Below are 14488 nucleotides of genomic sequence, written 5' to 3' on the forward strand. Positions count from 1 at the left end.
GACCCCGCAGCCCTGCCCTTTAAGGCCCCGCCCCCGCCCCGCCCCCTCAGTCCGGAACTTGGACCCTTGGGATCTCTGATCCAGGCCGAGTGGCCAAGAATGGTCATCTAGTCCATGCTCACCTCTGGCAGGACAAAGTGGTCAAGGGCCGTGCAGGGGTGCTGGGTCTTCTGGGGACCTTCCGTCCGGGTGCTCCCGAGGGCCCTGACCCCGCCCCCTGCCTGGGGCAGGGCAAGCCTGAGGTCTTGAATGGGGACGCTTGGGTCCTCCCCTCGCAAGCTGAAGCGCCCCATCAGAGCCACCTGCGAGGGTTTGCTGGAGCCGCGGTGGGCACAGGAAACTTCTGAAGGGCAGATAAACCGGGCGTGGTGCGATTGCCCGAACTACTAAAACTGGTGAGGCCAATCCGGCCTCTAGAGTGAAACAGGTTTCAAAACACAAAAAAGGAAAATAAAATAAAATGCAGATCGATGCAAATTAGCATTCAAGGAGCCTGCACAGGTTTTGACTCTTCCAGCCTTTCCCAGACCTAACCCACGCAGACGCCAGGAGCTCAACCCTGGCCATGTGCATGTGAACAGCCTGGCCTTTGCCAGCTGACTGGACCGCAGCCACAGTTTCACCGGGGGAATTCACAAGAGGGGACTCCCATCCAGAAAAGTCCTTCCTGCCACGGAAACAACAGAGTCTAAACTTGAGGACTGACCAGCTTGAGGTTGGAGACTAGAGGTCAAAACAAGAAATGCTGAGGAGGCTGTGCCCAGGATGCTTCCCTGATGCCTTGAAGCACGATGGAAGAGGAGTGAGTAGTCCTTATCTCTGGGAGAATTGCCCAGAGCTCAGTGGTCCAAGTCCACCGCCCAGCTAAGGAGGAGGCTGAGCCATGACTGGTACCAGGTAGAACCCGGACTACCCCTACAGTAAATACAAGGGCTGGGGCCTTATAACTGGCCGGTGGAAGCCGAGTTTCAGGGTGGTCTGCAGACTCAGCAGGGGTTGGGGCTCTGACTGTGGCCTAACAAGCTGATTCTGGGGTTGCCTTTAGCTGGACATTCAGCTTCCCACCCTCATCTCCCTCCTCTGTGGAACCCCCTAACCTGTCCTTAGCACATGGACCTCCTTTCACACACCCCACTAGCTGGGTCCTCATCTGCCCTTGACACACCCATTTCAAAACAAGACCTCATCCCTACTCCTGCAGCTCCCGTCATCCTTGACAATGTCCAGGGACACAGTGTCCTGGGCTCAGCCCCGACAGAGCCTTTTCTTCACATCTACCAGGCCTGTCTCTGGGCAAGCATCAGGGTCGCTCCACCTTCCTGGCCACTGCTGGTGGTCAGAGCACTCAGTTGTGGGGTTACTGATGTGCCATGTGTACAATAAAGGTCGCACTTCGGGGACTACCCACAGGTGCAAACACCCCTCCCGGAACACTCTACCCTTCTCCCAGGAACCCTAACTTGAGGGCACAGTTGTTGTGTCCCACATTGAGGCTCCACAAATGCCCAGATCTACAAAGAAATTCTGAGGCCCTTTACTACCAGCTGGGGGAGCTCCAGAACGGGGGTGCACACAGGCCCTACCAGGATAGACTCCCACTTTCTAGCCTACCACCACTTAAGACCCACCTAGAGGCCCGAGTTGGCAGTTTCTGGACTTAGGGGCATCAGCTTAATCCTCCTCCCACCCCAAGTCATTTCTGGTTGTCTTTGAGCCTTTTTGTTAAAAAGAGGCCCAAACTTCTATAGCTCCTGACTTAGATCACAAAGGAGAGGGGAGGAGGGGCATCCTATGGGCAGAGGCTCTGGAAGAGGATATCTGGACAAAGGAGAGGCCAGTGAAGGGCCAGGGCAATCTGGAAGGGTGATGTCTCTGCCACCACAGATCTCTGTGGCCTGACCACACACAAAGCACATTACCTCACTGTCCCTGGAAGAAGCCAATGACTGCCTGCCAGGGCTGTGCACTGGGTGGAGCCTCAGGGCACCTGCCAGACTGCTTCCCCTCTGGTGTGTGTGTGTGTGTGTGTGTGTCTGTGTGTGTGTGTGTGTGTGTGTGTGCAAGCGCCAGAGGCTGAATGCTTGGATGCACATGCGTATCCTGGAGCCTGCAGGGATGCCTGTGTGTGAGCGTGGGAGATGTCCTTTTAGGTGGTTCTGGGTCCTGTGTGGTCTCTCAGAGCAAATAGCTGTCCATGTTTCTATCCAGATGCACCCAGGGACTTTTTTTTTTTCTTTTCTTTTTTTGTGGGGGAGGGGAAGGGGAGCGGGCAGGTTTCATTGTGTAGCCCTGGTTGTCCTGGAACTCACTCTGTAGACCAGGCTGGCCTCAAACTCAGAGCTCCACCTGCCTCTGACTGCTGAGTTCTGGGATTAAGGTGAATGCCCGGCTAACAGGAACGTTTGCTAAGGCAGATGGGTCACTAACCCTGGCCGTGTTCCTCCCATCCACTGCCCCACCCTAGAGATAGCTCCTTGCCCCACCCCTGGATTCTGGACCCACCCTGAACTGTGGAACCATCCCCCCCTAAAAAAAATCATATGAGTCTTCTTGGCCTTCCCTAATGTTGTTTCCTGTTGCCATGGTCACGGGAGTGGTGCCAAGGCAAGGGCCAAGGGCTGGTACCTTCTTGTTGGTACACAGCATATTTTCCAGATATTCAGTTCAGGCCCAGAAAAACACAGGCTGGTGAGGATCCACAGGGCTAGGGTCATGCCAGAGACTGAGGCAGGAAGATCACCTGTTCAGTGTCCTGCTCTACAGAGCCAGACCTGACTAAGAAAAAAAGAAAAGAAGGAAGGAAGGAAGGAAGGAAGGAAGGAAGGAAGGAAGGAAGGAAGGAAAAAAGGGAGGAAGGTGGACAGGAGGGAATGGGGAAAGGGGAGAGAGAGGGAGGAAGAGAGGAAAAGGGAAAAAAAACAAAGACAGTTTTCAGCCCTTTACTCCCTCAAAAGTCATGTCTGCCTTGGAAACACATGATCCTGCTCTTGGCCTGAGAGCTCTTCAGTACTTGGAGGTGGAGGCAGGAGGGTGCGGAAATCAAAGCCAGCCTCAGCTACATTTAAGGCCAGCCTGGGCCAAATGAGACTCTGACTAAAAAATAAACAACAAAGCATATACACACACGGGGTGGGGGTGGGGCTCCTCCAAAGCTTCCATGGTGTCTGCAAATGCCCCCCTCTGCCCCCTGCTGCTTCTATTCAGACCATTACCCTTATCCCTCAACTCTCTGGGCTGAGGCTCAACTGGTGCCAAAGCCCTGCCAGCCTTCCTGAGCCCAGCTCCACAACCTCACCTGCCTCCTCTTACCCCAGGCTACTCCTGGAGGAGGCAACTAAGCAGGACTACTGGGCCAGGTGCAGGCCTGGGCGCTCTTCACAGTCACTCAGAGGGCATGCACTGAGCTCCCTACTTCTTGTACCAGGACAGCATAGCAGGTGTGGGGGAGGGGAGGCTGCAGAACCAGAAGCCTTCTCTGTACACACCCGTGCGCCCTCCACTGGCTGGGCTACCACACCCTGAGGCCAGCCAGAGAAGGTACGGCTTGTCCCTGTGGGCTGCAGAATCCCAGTACTCACTCCCACCAGGAGAGCTCAGCACCTCAGGGAAGGGCCCCTGCGCTGTCCTAGCTCTGCTGGCACCTGGCTAAGGGTGTAGTCACGTGCAGAGACGTCCACCTAAAGGGCTAAAGGCCGGCTGAGCCTGACCTGTGTCCTCTGCTCTCAGGTGCCTTTGCTGTCAGCACACTTTAGAGAACACGCTGAGCCCATCCAGACACAGCACAGGCCTCCCTCTCTCCCTCTCCCTTCCCTCAGACCAGTTGAGGACATTTACAAGTTCCCAGGGCCTATTTTCAGCAGCTTGTCTCCAGGGACCCTCTTCTGGCACAAGATCTGGCCCTAGGGTGGGCCTGCAGGGATGGCTGGCCACAGTCAAAAGCGGTTGAACACTGCTTCCCAGACAGGTTCTTATGTCTGTCAGGCCTTATACCTCAGGCTTAGGCAGACAGCTTAAGTAACATCACACAGCCAGGAGGGGATAATAGAGAGTTCTGGTGGGGCTCCTTAGCCACCCTTCTCTCAGTAGGACTGCCACCCCCCTATCTGGTCAGACAGGGTACCCTGCACTGTGCCTTCCTTGGGGCTGGGCCTGGTGCCCAGTGACTGCTTCATGCAGCCAAAGCCCAGGAAGAACCGCCTGGAATTCCAGTCTTTCCAAAGCAGCAGCTGAGGCCATGTTCATGGCCTGGAGCCCACCCCCACAGCCAGTCCGGTCCTGGGAAAAACGGCTGCCCACACCTGGCACCCTGGCCTTTGGCCAGCCTGCAGTGCATCCACTCGATAGCTAGCCAGAGCACTAACACTAGCACATGGCGATCTTTCTGGTACCCTGCCTACAGGCTTGGGGCAGCAGCCAGTGGGCAGGGCCAGCCACATCAGCCCCTGAGATCTTTAGGGAGCCAGGCGCTGGAGGAAGACTCTGGCAGAGGGGTATCCAGGACTGATGCAGGAATCACTGGCCGGGAGAATCGAGGACAGGAGGGAGGATGTCGGGGGTCTGGAGCATTGGCCAGAGGATCTAAGACTAAGGGAAGTAGGGAGAGAGCCATAGGCTGGCCATCCCACAAAGAAGTCCAGCTGGGCATAGGTAAGGGAGCAGAGAAGGGGCTAGGAGGGCCTGGCTGGAGAGTGCAGCAAGGCTAGACCGGTGGGTGGTGGCTGAGTGGTAGGGTGTGTGTGGGAACTCCTGGAGCACAGCTGAAGTGTGCAGGGCAGCTGAGTCTCCCTGTGAGGTCCTGGGCTCCATTGGCAGAATTTGGAGTGGGGTGGGATGGTCAGATGGCATTTAGAGTCATCTCCCAGTCCTGGTGTTCATTTGGGATATAGAAGTTCAGGGCACTCTCCCAGAGAAGGGTGGATGCCAGAGACAAAGGCTTCCTTTCTCTCCTCCATCTATCGGAAGCTGGTGCCGCTGACGCGACCTAGCGATGGAGCGGACACCGCCTAGCAACAAGGCCCAGACAAACAGTCGCGGCACCGCCGCGTTTCCACGACAACTCCTTGGAAACAAACACCAAGCAGCGTCATCTTCACCGGCAGGAAAAAGCCAGATCCTGCCCCGCCCCTCCAGTGTACAGCAAAGCTGGCCGCAGGGGATACATCTGCCCTGGGAAGACCCCTGCCCTCGTGGCCTAGCCAGGGGAATCCCCTTCTCGCCTTCAAAGGTCCCGCCCAGTACTGAGGAGGGCCCACCCCGTCTGTTGCCTTCAAGCTGAGCTGGTTGAAGTCATCCTGTTCCGGAAGGTGGACAATTCATCGTCCCCTCTGCCCCTACAAATAGCCAACCAGGAAGAGCGCGGGCTGTCCAGCTCAATCCAAAATGTGCAGCCAAGAAGCGGCGCCTTGGTGAGAGAGGCCGTGAAGGGGAGGAGTCCCAGAGCCCTAATACCGGCTGGAACTCCCCTTGGCGAGGGTGGAGAGTTGGAATACTTCCACACACTGGGGCAGACTTATGCTCAGCACCCAGGGACACGACGGTGCGCATAGGACAGTAGGCCCAGCCACACCAAGATCAATGGCCTAGAGGCTGGACAAACCTTAAAAGTCTTCGTGCCCGGAGACAGTGACCAGATGTGGGAGCCACTTGTCCCAGACACTCTGAGACCTGGACTGTGTAGGAAGCAGGACTAGATGGGGCAGATCTAAGCGGCACTGAAATGCAGGGGCGCCTTCTAGTGGACATTCGGAGGAAAACAAGGACGTACACACCCGCTGTGAGAAGGGGGTTGTGGTTCGACTTCCCTTGAGGAAACACGATTCACTCACTATCTCACTACAAACCCAGCCACATGAACCCCTAGAATGTTACCTAGCAGCCCATTCTCATTCCGTTCCTGGGCACCAACTAGAGACAAGTCAGGGTGGTCAAAGGCCTTGCCCTGTGGACATAGCAGGAAATGGCCATGCACAGCCTCATCAGACTGGGGTCTGACAGCACGCTTAATCTCTCATGGGCTTCTCAGCATTGATCTAGGCTGTCCTCCATTTCAGGTTCACCAAGTAGCCAACAGCTCCCATGCTCTTCTGCACAAGACCTTTCTGGTCACCTAGGCCCTATCACATGTCTCTTTGTTGTTCTAAAGTTAGCCCTCACAAACCTCATGGTTCCAGTGCCTGGAGCTGTGTCCCAGGGTCTCAGGCCCATCCCCAGGTATATCCTCACCTCTGCATGCTTCAGAGCTGTGTACTCAATGGAGCCATCTGTCCATTATCCAGACCCTTTCCCAAGATGCCTTTTCAACTCCGTCCAGTGCAAGCCCTCCCTGCTTCCCACGCATTCCAGTGTTGGCACCAATGCCTAAACCAGCCCCCTCCCACCCCCAAGTTCAGAAATGTTTCTGGACTCCATCCCTACCAATACTGGTCCAGGGGTACAAGGGGACATCTGTGGAAAGACAAAGGGACACTGTCTCGGGTTCACCCCCTCCCCCACGACACTGGGTTCTGTGATCCTCAAACCAAACCATTTATTGACAGCGAAAGTCTCCATAGCTGTGAACTGCGTGAGGAGCAGGTAGGGAGTAGTGTGGGAACCAGCAGAGGGCTCCCTACAGGAGTGTCCTCACCCTGGGATGCTGTGGGCTCATGGCCATCACCGGCAAGCAGAGCATAAATAACACTGGTGGGCAGGGGTGGGCAACAGGGATGTCACAGGACAGCCACCTTGGGAACATGGGGACACAGGGACGGAGAGAATGCTGGTCACAGGCACACAGGACATGTGGGGCTATGGAGACACACAGACACAAAGTGGGTAGTGGACAAAATAGAATATGCCAAGGTGATACACAAAGAAATAGAGATAACGTGTGGGGCTTCTCTGGAGACTACCCAGGCTTCCTTCTCCAGCATGTAGGACCTGGGTTTGCAGGCAAGACACACAGGCAGGACTAGGCAACAGGTCACTTTCCCTCAGGGTCAAACAGGGGCCCTGGGGCCAGCATCTGAAGATCTAAGGCTGAACGGCGCCTTCCGGGTCCTTGTCATAGATATAGCTGCCCACAGCACCAGTATTCACTCCTGTGGAGAAAGGCGGCTGGGATGGCTGAGCAGGAACGAACGGGGGAAGGAAAGAGGTCCCCTCATGTCCTCTGGCCCTCCACTATACTCACCCTTGGGTCCGAAGAGTATCCCATAGCAAGGCTTGTGGCAGTAGGGCTGGCCGTCATGCTGTGGGCAGAGGGGAGAGTGCTGTGGGCTCAGCACTTTCCTCACATGCAGTGAGACCTTCGCAGTGTGGGAGTCTGCTCCCTGAAGCTCTCAGGCTTCAAAGGTCAGGTGCAGGCCCACTCACTTTGACAGAAATAGCAGGGTTCCAAGGAGTATCTGCAGAATCTGCCCTCTAGTGGCCAGAGGGCAGCCCAGATGGCCTAGGGCAACCCCAGGGCAGGGAGCCTCCCAGCTGCAGAATTGCTGGTTTCCTGTACCTGGCCCCTCCCCTACCAGTTCCTAAATTCTTACTCCAGCACTCCCCTCTCCCACCTACCCCCTGGCCCCTCCTCAAGCCCAGTTTGACTCATGCACCCCAACTGCATCCCTTACCTCAGCGTGCCCACCTGGGGTCAGCGTCTTGGAACAGCGCTCACAGCGCAGGCAGGGCCGGTGCCAGTCCTTGCCCAGGGAAGTCACCTTCTCAGCTGGAAGGGAAGAGAATGGGGATGGTGGGAACCCCAGCCCTGAGGCACAAGTTCCCTGAGCCAGGGGACCGGGCAGTCACTTACCAAAGTACACCTTCTTGTTGCATCGAGGACACATGTTGGGTTCCCCGGTGAATGTGGTGACACTAGAGGCTGGAGGGTTGAAGCTGGGTCAGGGTGGACCTTGGCCACCCTTGGCTCTGGGTAGCCACCCCCACCCGGAGCCTATCCCACCTTTGCTGGGACCCTTGGGGGGTCCGCTGGTCTTCCGCTCCTCAGCTCGCACCACAGGGACCTCGATGGGGCCAGTGACCTGAGGACCCTCAGTCGGAGGCTTCTCATAGATGTAGGAACCAGCACCTCCTATATTCACGCCTGTAGGTGGCGTGCCAGCAGGAGATTAACGGTCAGAGGCCTTGACCCCACCCATCTCCCGTCTTCTCCCAAAGCTGCCTCATGACTTCCAGGGTAGGAGAGGCATGCAGAAGGAGAAGCGGGAGGAGGGAAGAACACATAGCGCCCCCACTCCCCCACCCCTTTGCCTCCCCACCTCACCCCATCCCCAGCAAACACAGGAGCTGTCCCAGGTCTCAGGCCTGGCTGGGACCCTTTACCTTTTGGTCCAAACAGTGTGGCATAACAGGGCTTGTGGCAGAAGGGCTTCCCATCATGCTCAGCATGGCCACCGGGGGTCAGTGTCTTGTTGCAGCGCTCACACTTGAGACAGAACTTGTGCCAATCTTTGCCCAGGGAGCTCACCTTCTCGGCTGCGGGCAGGAGGAGGTGGTCAAGGCAGCATGCCTGTTCTTGCTGCAGTCCAGAAGCCTCCAGGCCCACATCCCACCATTTCACACCACCTGGCAGACATCAAGCCCACTGCCAACCCACCCATGGCGGCTCCAAGATTAGGCGGCTGTTTACAGAGACTCCCTCAGCCATCTCTACGTAGTCTCAGCCCACGCACTCGGTTTAACCCAACCGTCTGCTGACTGCACCTATTTATACCTGCCCCTTCCTCAACATACCTGACCTGCCTCACCTTCACGGTACCTCTCCTCACACCTGACCTCCTCCCGTGGAGCCTAATGAAGCCAGGCAGAGCCCACTGCTGAGGAAAAAAAGCCCTGATCTTTAGAAAGCGGGTGAGGGAACACCAGTCCTGGCTGCCACAGGACCACCAGGCAGAATCCCTATTTGGTTTCCTTATCCTAAGCCCTGAGACCTCCCCTCCACCCACTGCCTCCAGCTGCCAGTTTGGCGCCAAAGGTTTGTGACCAGCAGCTGAGGACTGTGCCTCTCCCCCTCTCTCTCCATCCCAGGGCAATGACTGCTGAGCCACATCCCAATGGACGGAAGCCTGGGCCTCCCCAAGGGAGTAAGGCAGGAAAAGGGTGGAGAAGCGGGCAGGAAGAAGGGCCTGAGCTGAGAGCAGAGCCGAATTCCAAAGGGAAGGGGCCAGGCCAGAGTGGCGGGGGAGGCGGGAGGGGTTTATGCTTGCTTGGCTCTGGCACTCGGCTCCGGCTCCGAGGATAGCAGAAACAGCTAGCTCTCCAGCCTTTCTCAAGAGTTGCCCAGTGGTCCCTCTAGGGCCAAGCCTCCTCTGGACAACCTTGGCAGACACTAGAGAGCACAGCCTACTCTGAGAGGGGTCCCCTGAGAAGTGCTGCTGCTGGGCAGAGAGCTTGGATCCTCCATGCGGCTAAGTCTGGCTCTCCATAGCCCTAGGCTGCTGGGCATGGTCAGGACAGGCAGTCTCTAGAAACCCCCAGACCCTTCCCCCGGACAGTATTGCTTAGTTTCCTTTGTGATGGGAAGACAGGGTGAGCCAGAGCCCTGCTGTGTCCAAGCCAGACCAGGCAGGAGCTACCTGGATGGAAGGTAGGCTTGGCTCCCATTCCTGGCTGGCATTCTCTCTCAGGACAGTGATAAGGAAGGAGGTTGTTGGGATGGCCATCAGTGGCTGTGGCAGCTGCAGTTCACAGCTGCCAAAACCACTCTGCTCTAGCCAGCTCTGGGATGTGGGCCATGTGGGGGCAGGGAGCTGACCCTCAGACCCGCTGGTTGGGTCGATGGCCCCATTACAGACCCAAACTGGGAATACAGCATTGATTGGGTCTAATGGCTTGGAAGGGAATGGTCTCCCTACCTGGTCATGTGTTCTAGAGGGAGATCAAAACTCACAGCACCCTGGAGTCCCTCTGGCCTAGAGTTTACTCAGAAGTGGACTGGTAGGACACAGTCTAGCTGGGTGCAAGGGGCCACATTCTGGACCCCCTACCTCCCCTTTGCCTCCCCACAGGACAGAAGCCAGCAGACTGTGAGGAGCCTTTGTTTTCTGCTGAGAGCCAGAGGCGCCCAAGCAGGCAGAGTGCTTTTTCCGGGTGGCCTGTTGGCCAAGGCCCCAGAGAGTCTGGAGATGGCCTGGGTCTGGAGCAAAGTCATGCAGAATTGGCCCTGAGGACTGTCCCCACTCTGGGACCTGTCAGACATCCCTCTGTAGGAAAAGAACTGACATCAGGCAATCTGTCCCTTCCAGGAAGGAACAGGAAACCCCTGGCTCCAGGCCACCCAGAACAACTCCAAGCCAAATCCGGTGCCTCCCCTCTGGGGACAAACAAGAGTGGCCTCTCCCTTCCTCTGGTCAGCTGAAGAAGCCCACCGACCTGGACGCTGACTGCTGTTCTGGAACGCCCACAGAAAGGACCCTGTCTTTTTCAAGCCGTCTTCCTCTAGTCTGGCCCCGAGTTTATCTTTTAGTGGGCACATTACTACTCTGGAAAAGTTGCTCAACCAGGAGCATGGCCCCGGGAGGTTAGCAGTTCAGGGACCAGGGGATGCTTCATAAAGGTGACTGCCTTCAGGGGCCACCTTAGCAGGAACCAATCAAGCATTCCTGCATACCATACCCTCCTTCCCTGATAACCTTGACCTCCTAGAGGCCAGGGTCCTAGTCACTCAGTTCACTCTCAAGCTCTTGGAGATCTACGTGTCACCGGTGCCCCACCCCGGGTGAAACTGCCGAGGCAAATGGCCAAGAAAGGGAGCAAGCTGGGGCACGTAAGAGGCGGAGGCCAAGGTCGCCCCCGCTTGGACTGAATCCGGAATCCTAGTGGATCCCAGGCCTGGTCCAGCAGCCTGGGCAGAGGTCGGAGTGAGGACTGGGGTCACTCACTACGGTGGGTTACACTACTGGGCCCCGTGTGCAGGCTGAGAGGCAACCAGAGGGTGAGGAGAAGATGCTGGGACCCGGGCGATCTCACCGGACCAGTCCCGGGCGTCCGCCCTCATCGGATCCCGCCCCGAACAGTGCCGCTGAGTGCGATAAGCCGAACGTGCGGGTGGCCAGGAGGACGCTCCCAGCCCCGGCAGTTCAAGACTTTGCCTTTCCTAACCCACCCGACGCCACCCGCCTCTCCAGGGTCCCAGGTGGCCTCCCTCGCCCGGCGCAGCCCCACCTTCGAGCCTCAGGACGCACCCGCGTGGGTAGCGTGGCGAGCTTAGCTACCGACCGCGCATCCCAAGATTGTGGCTGCGCACCCCGATCCGTGTACACTACGGGGTGTGGCTCCGCTCCAGGGACCTGGAGGAGAAAGCGGACGGCTGGAGTATACTCACCGAAGTACACGGTCTTGTCACACTTGGGGCACTTGGAGGCCATGGTCGGTGCGCCCGGTCGGTCCGCGCCCTCCACCCGCGCTGGTCTCTGCGCCGCCGCCCGCGCCTGCCCCGCCCACCCCCGGACGTCGATTGGCTCCGCGACCTGGGCGGGGCCTCGAGAGCCGGCCCTGCCGTACGCCAGCAGCTGGGCGCGCTGCAGGCGGAGCGCACCTGCCAGGGTCGGAGGGGTCCGGCCTGGCGCCCCCTACCCAGGAGTGTGGTGGCGTCTGCGGGAGGAGGGTCTCCCGAGGTTTCTATGGCGACGTTGTGGCCTCTAGCTGTAGAGCGGACTTGGAATCCCGAGCTGTGGGCCCCGACGCCCCGGCCTGCTCGTGGTAGGAGGGGGCGCGAGAAGCCCACGGGACGCCCATTCCCGCCTCCCGGCGCCGCCTCCCTTTGTTGCCTCGTTTCTATAGCAACGGCCTCGCTGCACAGAAGCACGAAGCATCGGATTCCGGGCGGGGCGCCGCGGTCCTGTCTGTGGTGCTGAAGGAGGGGCAGACAGGACTCACTTGTAAGCGCCACCACTTCCAAAAACAGCCTAAGAACCACTGGGATGAGTGGGGGTAGGGCGGAGACAGCCACTGCAGGCTCTGAATAGGGCCGCAGGTGCGCTTATGCTCTAAGGGTTCTCCTCACTTCTATCCTTGGAGAATGGGGAGGGAACCTGCGAGTTTCCTCCTCGTCAAGTGTTGTGGACTAACACCCCATCCGTGAGCACCCCAAACCCATGACTGCTGCGGGTTTTCCACATGCCAGAGCGTCTGACTCCCAGAATTCTGGCCCTATTGCATTCTGTAGGGTGGCAGAGCCAGAAATCCTGCCAGCCAGATCCTGTCTCCCACCTTGCTTGTCCTCAGGAACAAGCCCCCTCCCACTTCTCCTTCCCACTAGGGGCTTGCTTGGCCCCTCCTACTTCCTAACTCCATCCTGGAATTCAGGAGAGCATGAGCTGGAGAGAGGTCCCATGGACTCACCACGGTCTCTCACTGAGCCTCATGACCCAACCTGGGCCTTCTGTCTGGGAATCAAACACCCTAACACTGATGATCCGACCCAGTATGGGCAGCTGACTCCAGAGACACCTTCCCACCTTGCCTTCACTGCTATGCTGGACACCCATATTTCACTTCTCTGCCCAGCCCAAGGACTGGGAGCCAAGTGGTCTCGGGTGCCAGGCATGTTGGTGATCCCTGGCCTACCACTCTGGCCCCATGTGGTGGCCCCTCCCCCTTCCTTACACACATACCCAGCAGAGACTGCCATTTCCATGGTGACAACAGCCCAGAAACATGTGCCACCCCCTCCAAGCCTGACTGACCAGCCTGACCAGCTCCCCCTGAGCACCTCTGGACACATGCCAGCCAAGGCGAGAGGCAGGTAAGGCCTCCCCACTGCCTTCCTGGACAGGGCCCCTTATTCATAGCCAGTTTCCTGTTCAGACTGGATTCATAGGTAGCCGGACTCCCAACCTAAGCATCCATTACCGTGCCCTCTCTAGCTCCCCTAGGAGTCCTGTGGAACCTAAGTACCAGCCTGCCTGACCACCACTAGTATTTGCAGTGAAAGACAGGGCTGACTGGGTTAGAGGTAGTCTTTTGCAAAGGCCTCAAGGGGGCCCAGCCTACTGAAAGAGTGGATAGAAGTAGGCCCCTTCGAGGGGTGGCTGCAAAAGAATGGCATGCAATACTGGCTAGATGCCCAGGGTGAGAAGGGGATGGAGCAGGGTGAGGCAAGAGAGCTTGATTACTGCTCTTGTCCCTGGGCAGTGATGGAGGGCTATGGGGGCTGTTCTCGGCCTGGCAGGAAGGCACAGGGCCAATGACAAAACAGTGCCCTTGGCCTCCTCATCTGAGGCCGTGGTGGGCAAAAGGGCAGTAACAGGACAGCACAGGCAGGTACAGAAAGGCACACACCAGCTAAGGGAAGAGGTAGAGGTTTCTACAGTGCCTTTTTGGACAAGGGTCCCTTCATTCATAGTCAGGTTCTGTTTAGGCTGGACCCTTATGTACCCTGACTCCCAAGTCAATCTTCCCTTACTGTGCCCTCTCATCATCCATGCAGTATAGAAGACAGGGTGTGGAGCAGGTCAGCAGGTCTAGGGCCCCAACAAGAAACACCCTGTAATTCTATTTTCATGTGTCCTGTTGTCTAGGGCAGGACCACAGATTTACTAGGAAACCCATAGCTGGTCTGGGTCAAAGGAGGCATGGCATGAAGGTCCTAGTCTGGAATGAAGGCTCTGAGCTGTGACCTGGGCAGGTACGCAGGCCAAGAATAGGACAGGTCAAGTCAGCGCCAGTCCATTGGGTCATGACTGCCTGACCATCACAGAATGGCCCTTTTTTTATTTATTTTCTTCATCAAAAAGGGCATCAGAGTAAAGCAGTGTACCTTCCTGGACCCTTAAGCCATCAACCTGTGTCCATTTGCCATTGATTGTTTGCCTTGGCTTTGTTCTCCAAGCAGTCAAAGCCCAATACACACTTGGCCCTGTTTCTATCATGGGCACTGGAGCTAAGGCAGTGAGGCAAGTCAAGGATAACAGGACTGCACTGGGAACTGCACTGGTTTTGTCTTGGCCAGGACCTCTTACCCAGCCTGACTCCTGAAAAAGACAGCTTTGATCCTGTGCCTGAGGAGTTAAGCGAACTAGGTCAGAAGGGGCTTCATCTGCACATGGTTTAAGCCATGCTGCTTGCAGACTCCCAGGAGCCCTTAAAGACTGGCGAGTCCTAAAGCAGTAAGGACAAAGTGGACACCAGCAACAACTGGGAGAAGCCCACTGACCCTAGGAAGACGGGGAAGGGCATATGTCACAGGCCTGTCCCAGACACCTGGCCTGTCACCCTGATAAGCCCCACCACAGGCTCATGGAAGCCAAGATACCCCTTATCTATACCAAAAGTGGTTTCTATTTTAATCCCATCTGAGATTTCCACTCATCACAGGCGCCTGAGTAGGGCAGAAGCCAAAACACCCCACTGTTCCCAGAAAGGGTCTAGCTGACCTTTTTCTTGGCCAACTGAGAGGCAGCAGCCTGAGGGACGATGGTCGGCAGAGCCAGACCTCCCTTCAGGAGCTGGCAGGCCTGCACCTGTCTCTAGGCTTGCAAGGATAGGCACATGCAGAGAT

General features: G+C 57.2%; 1 protein-coding gene across 1 annotated transcript; it reads right to left on the bottom strand.

The window, feature by feature from the left end:
• Window positions 1-6509: 6509 nt before the first annotated feature.
• Window positions 6510-11429, bottom strand: Crip2 (cysteine rich protein 2). Its single transcript, XM_055593234.1, has 7 exons — window positions 11312-11429; window positions 8311-8463; window positions 7931-8071; window positions 7781-7849; window positions 7602-7696; window positions 7172-7229; window positions 6510-7079 (listed from the first exon to the last, which is right to left on the bottom strand). Exons 1-7 carry the CDS (start codon window positions 11352-11354, stop codon window positions 7012-7014), a joined length of 627 nt encoding a protein of 208 aa, XP_055449209.1. The 5' UTR covers window positions 11355-11429; the 3' UTR covers window positions 6510-7011.
• Window positions 11430-14488: the final 3059 nt, after the last annotated feature.

This window comes from Psammomys obesus, unplaced genomic scaffold (assembly GCF_907164565.1).
Source record: "Psammomys obesus unplaced genomic scaffold, mPsaObe1.curated_primary_1811, whole genome shotgun sequence".
Taxonomy (NCBI): Eukaryota; Metazoa; Chordata; class Mammalia; order Rodentia; family Muridae; genus Psammomys; species Psammomys obesus.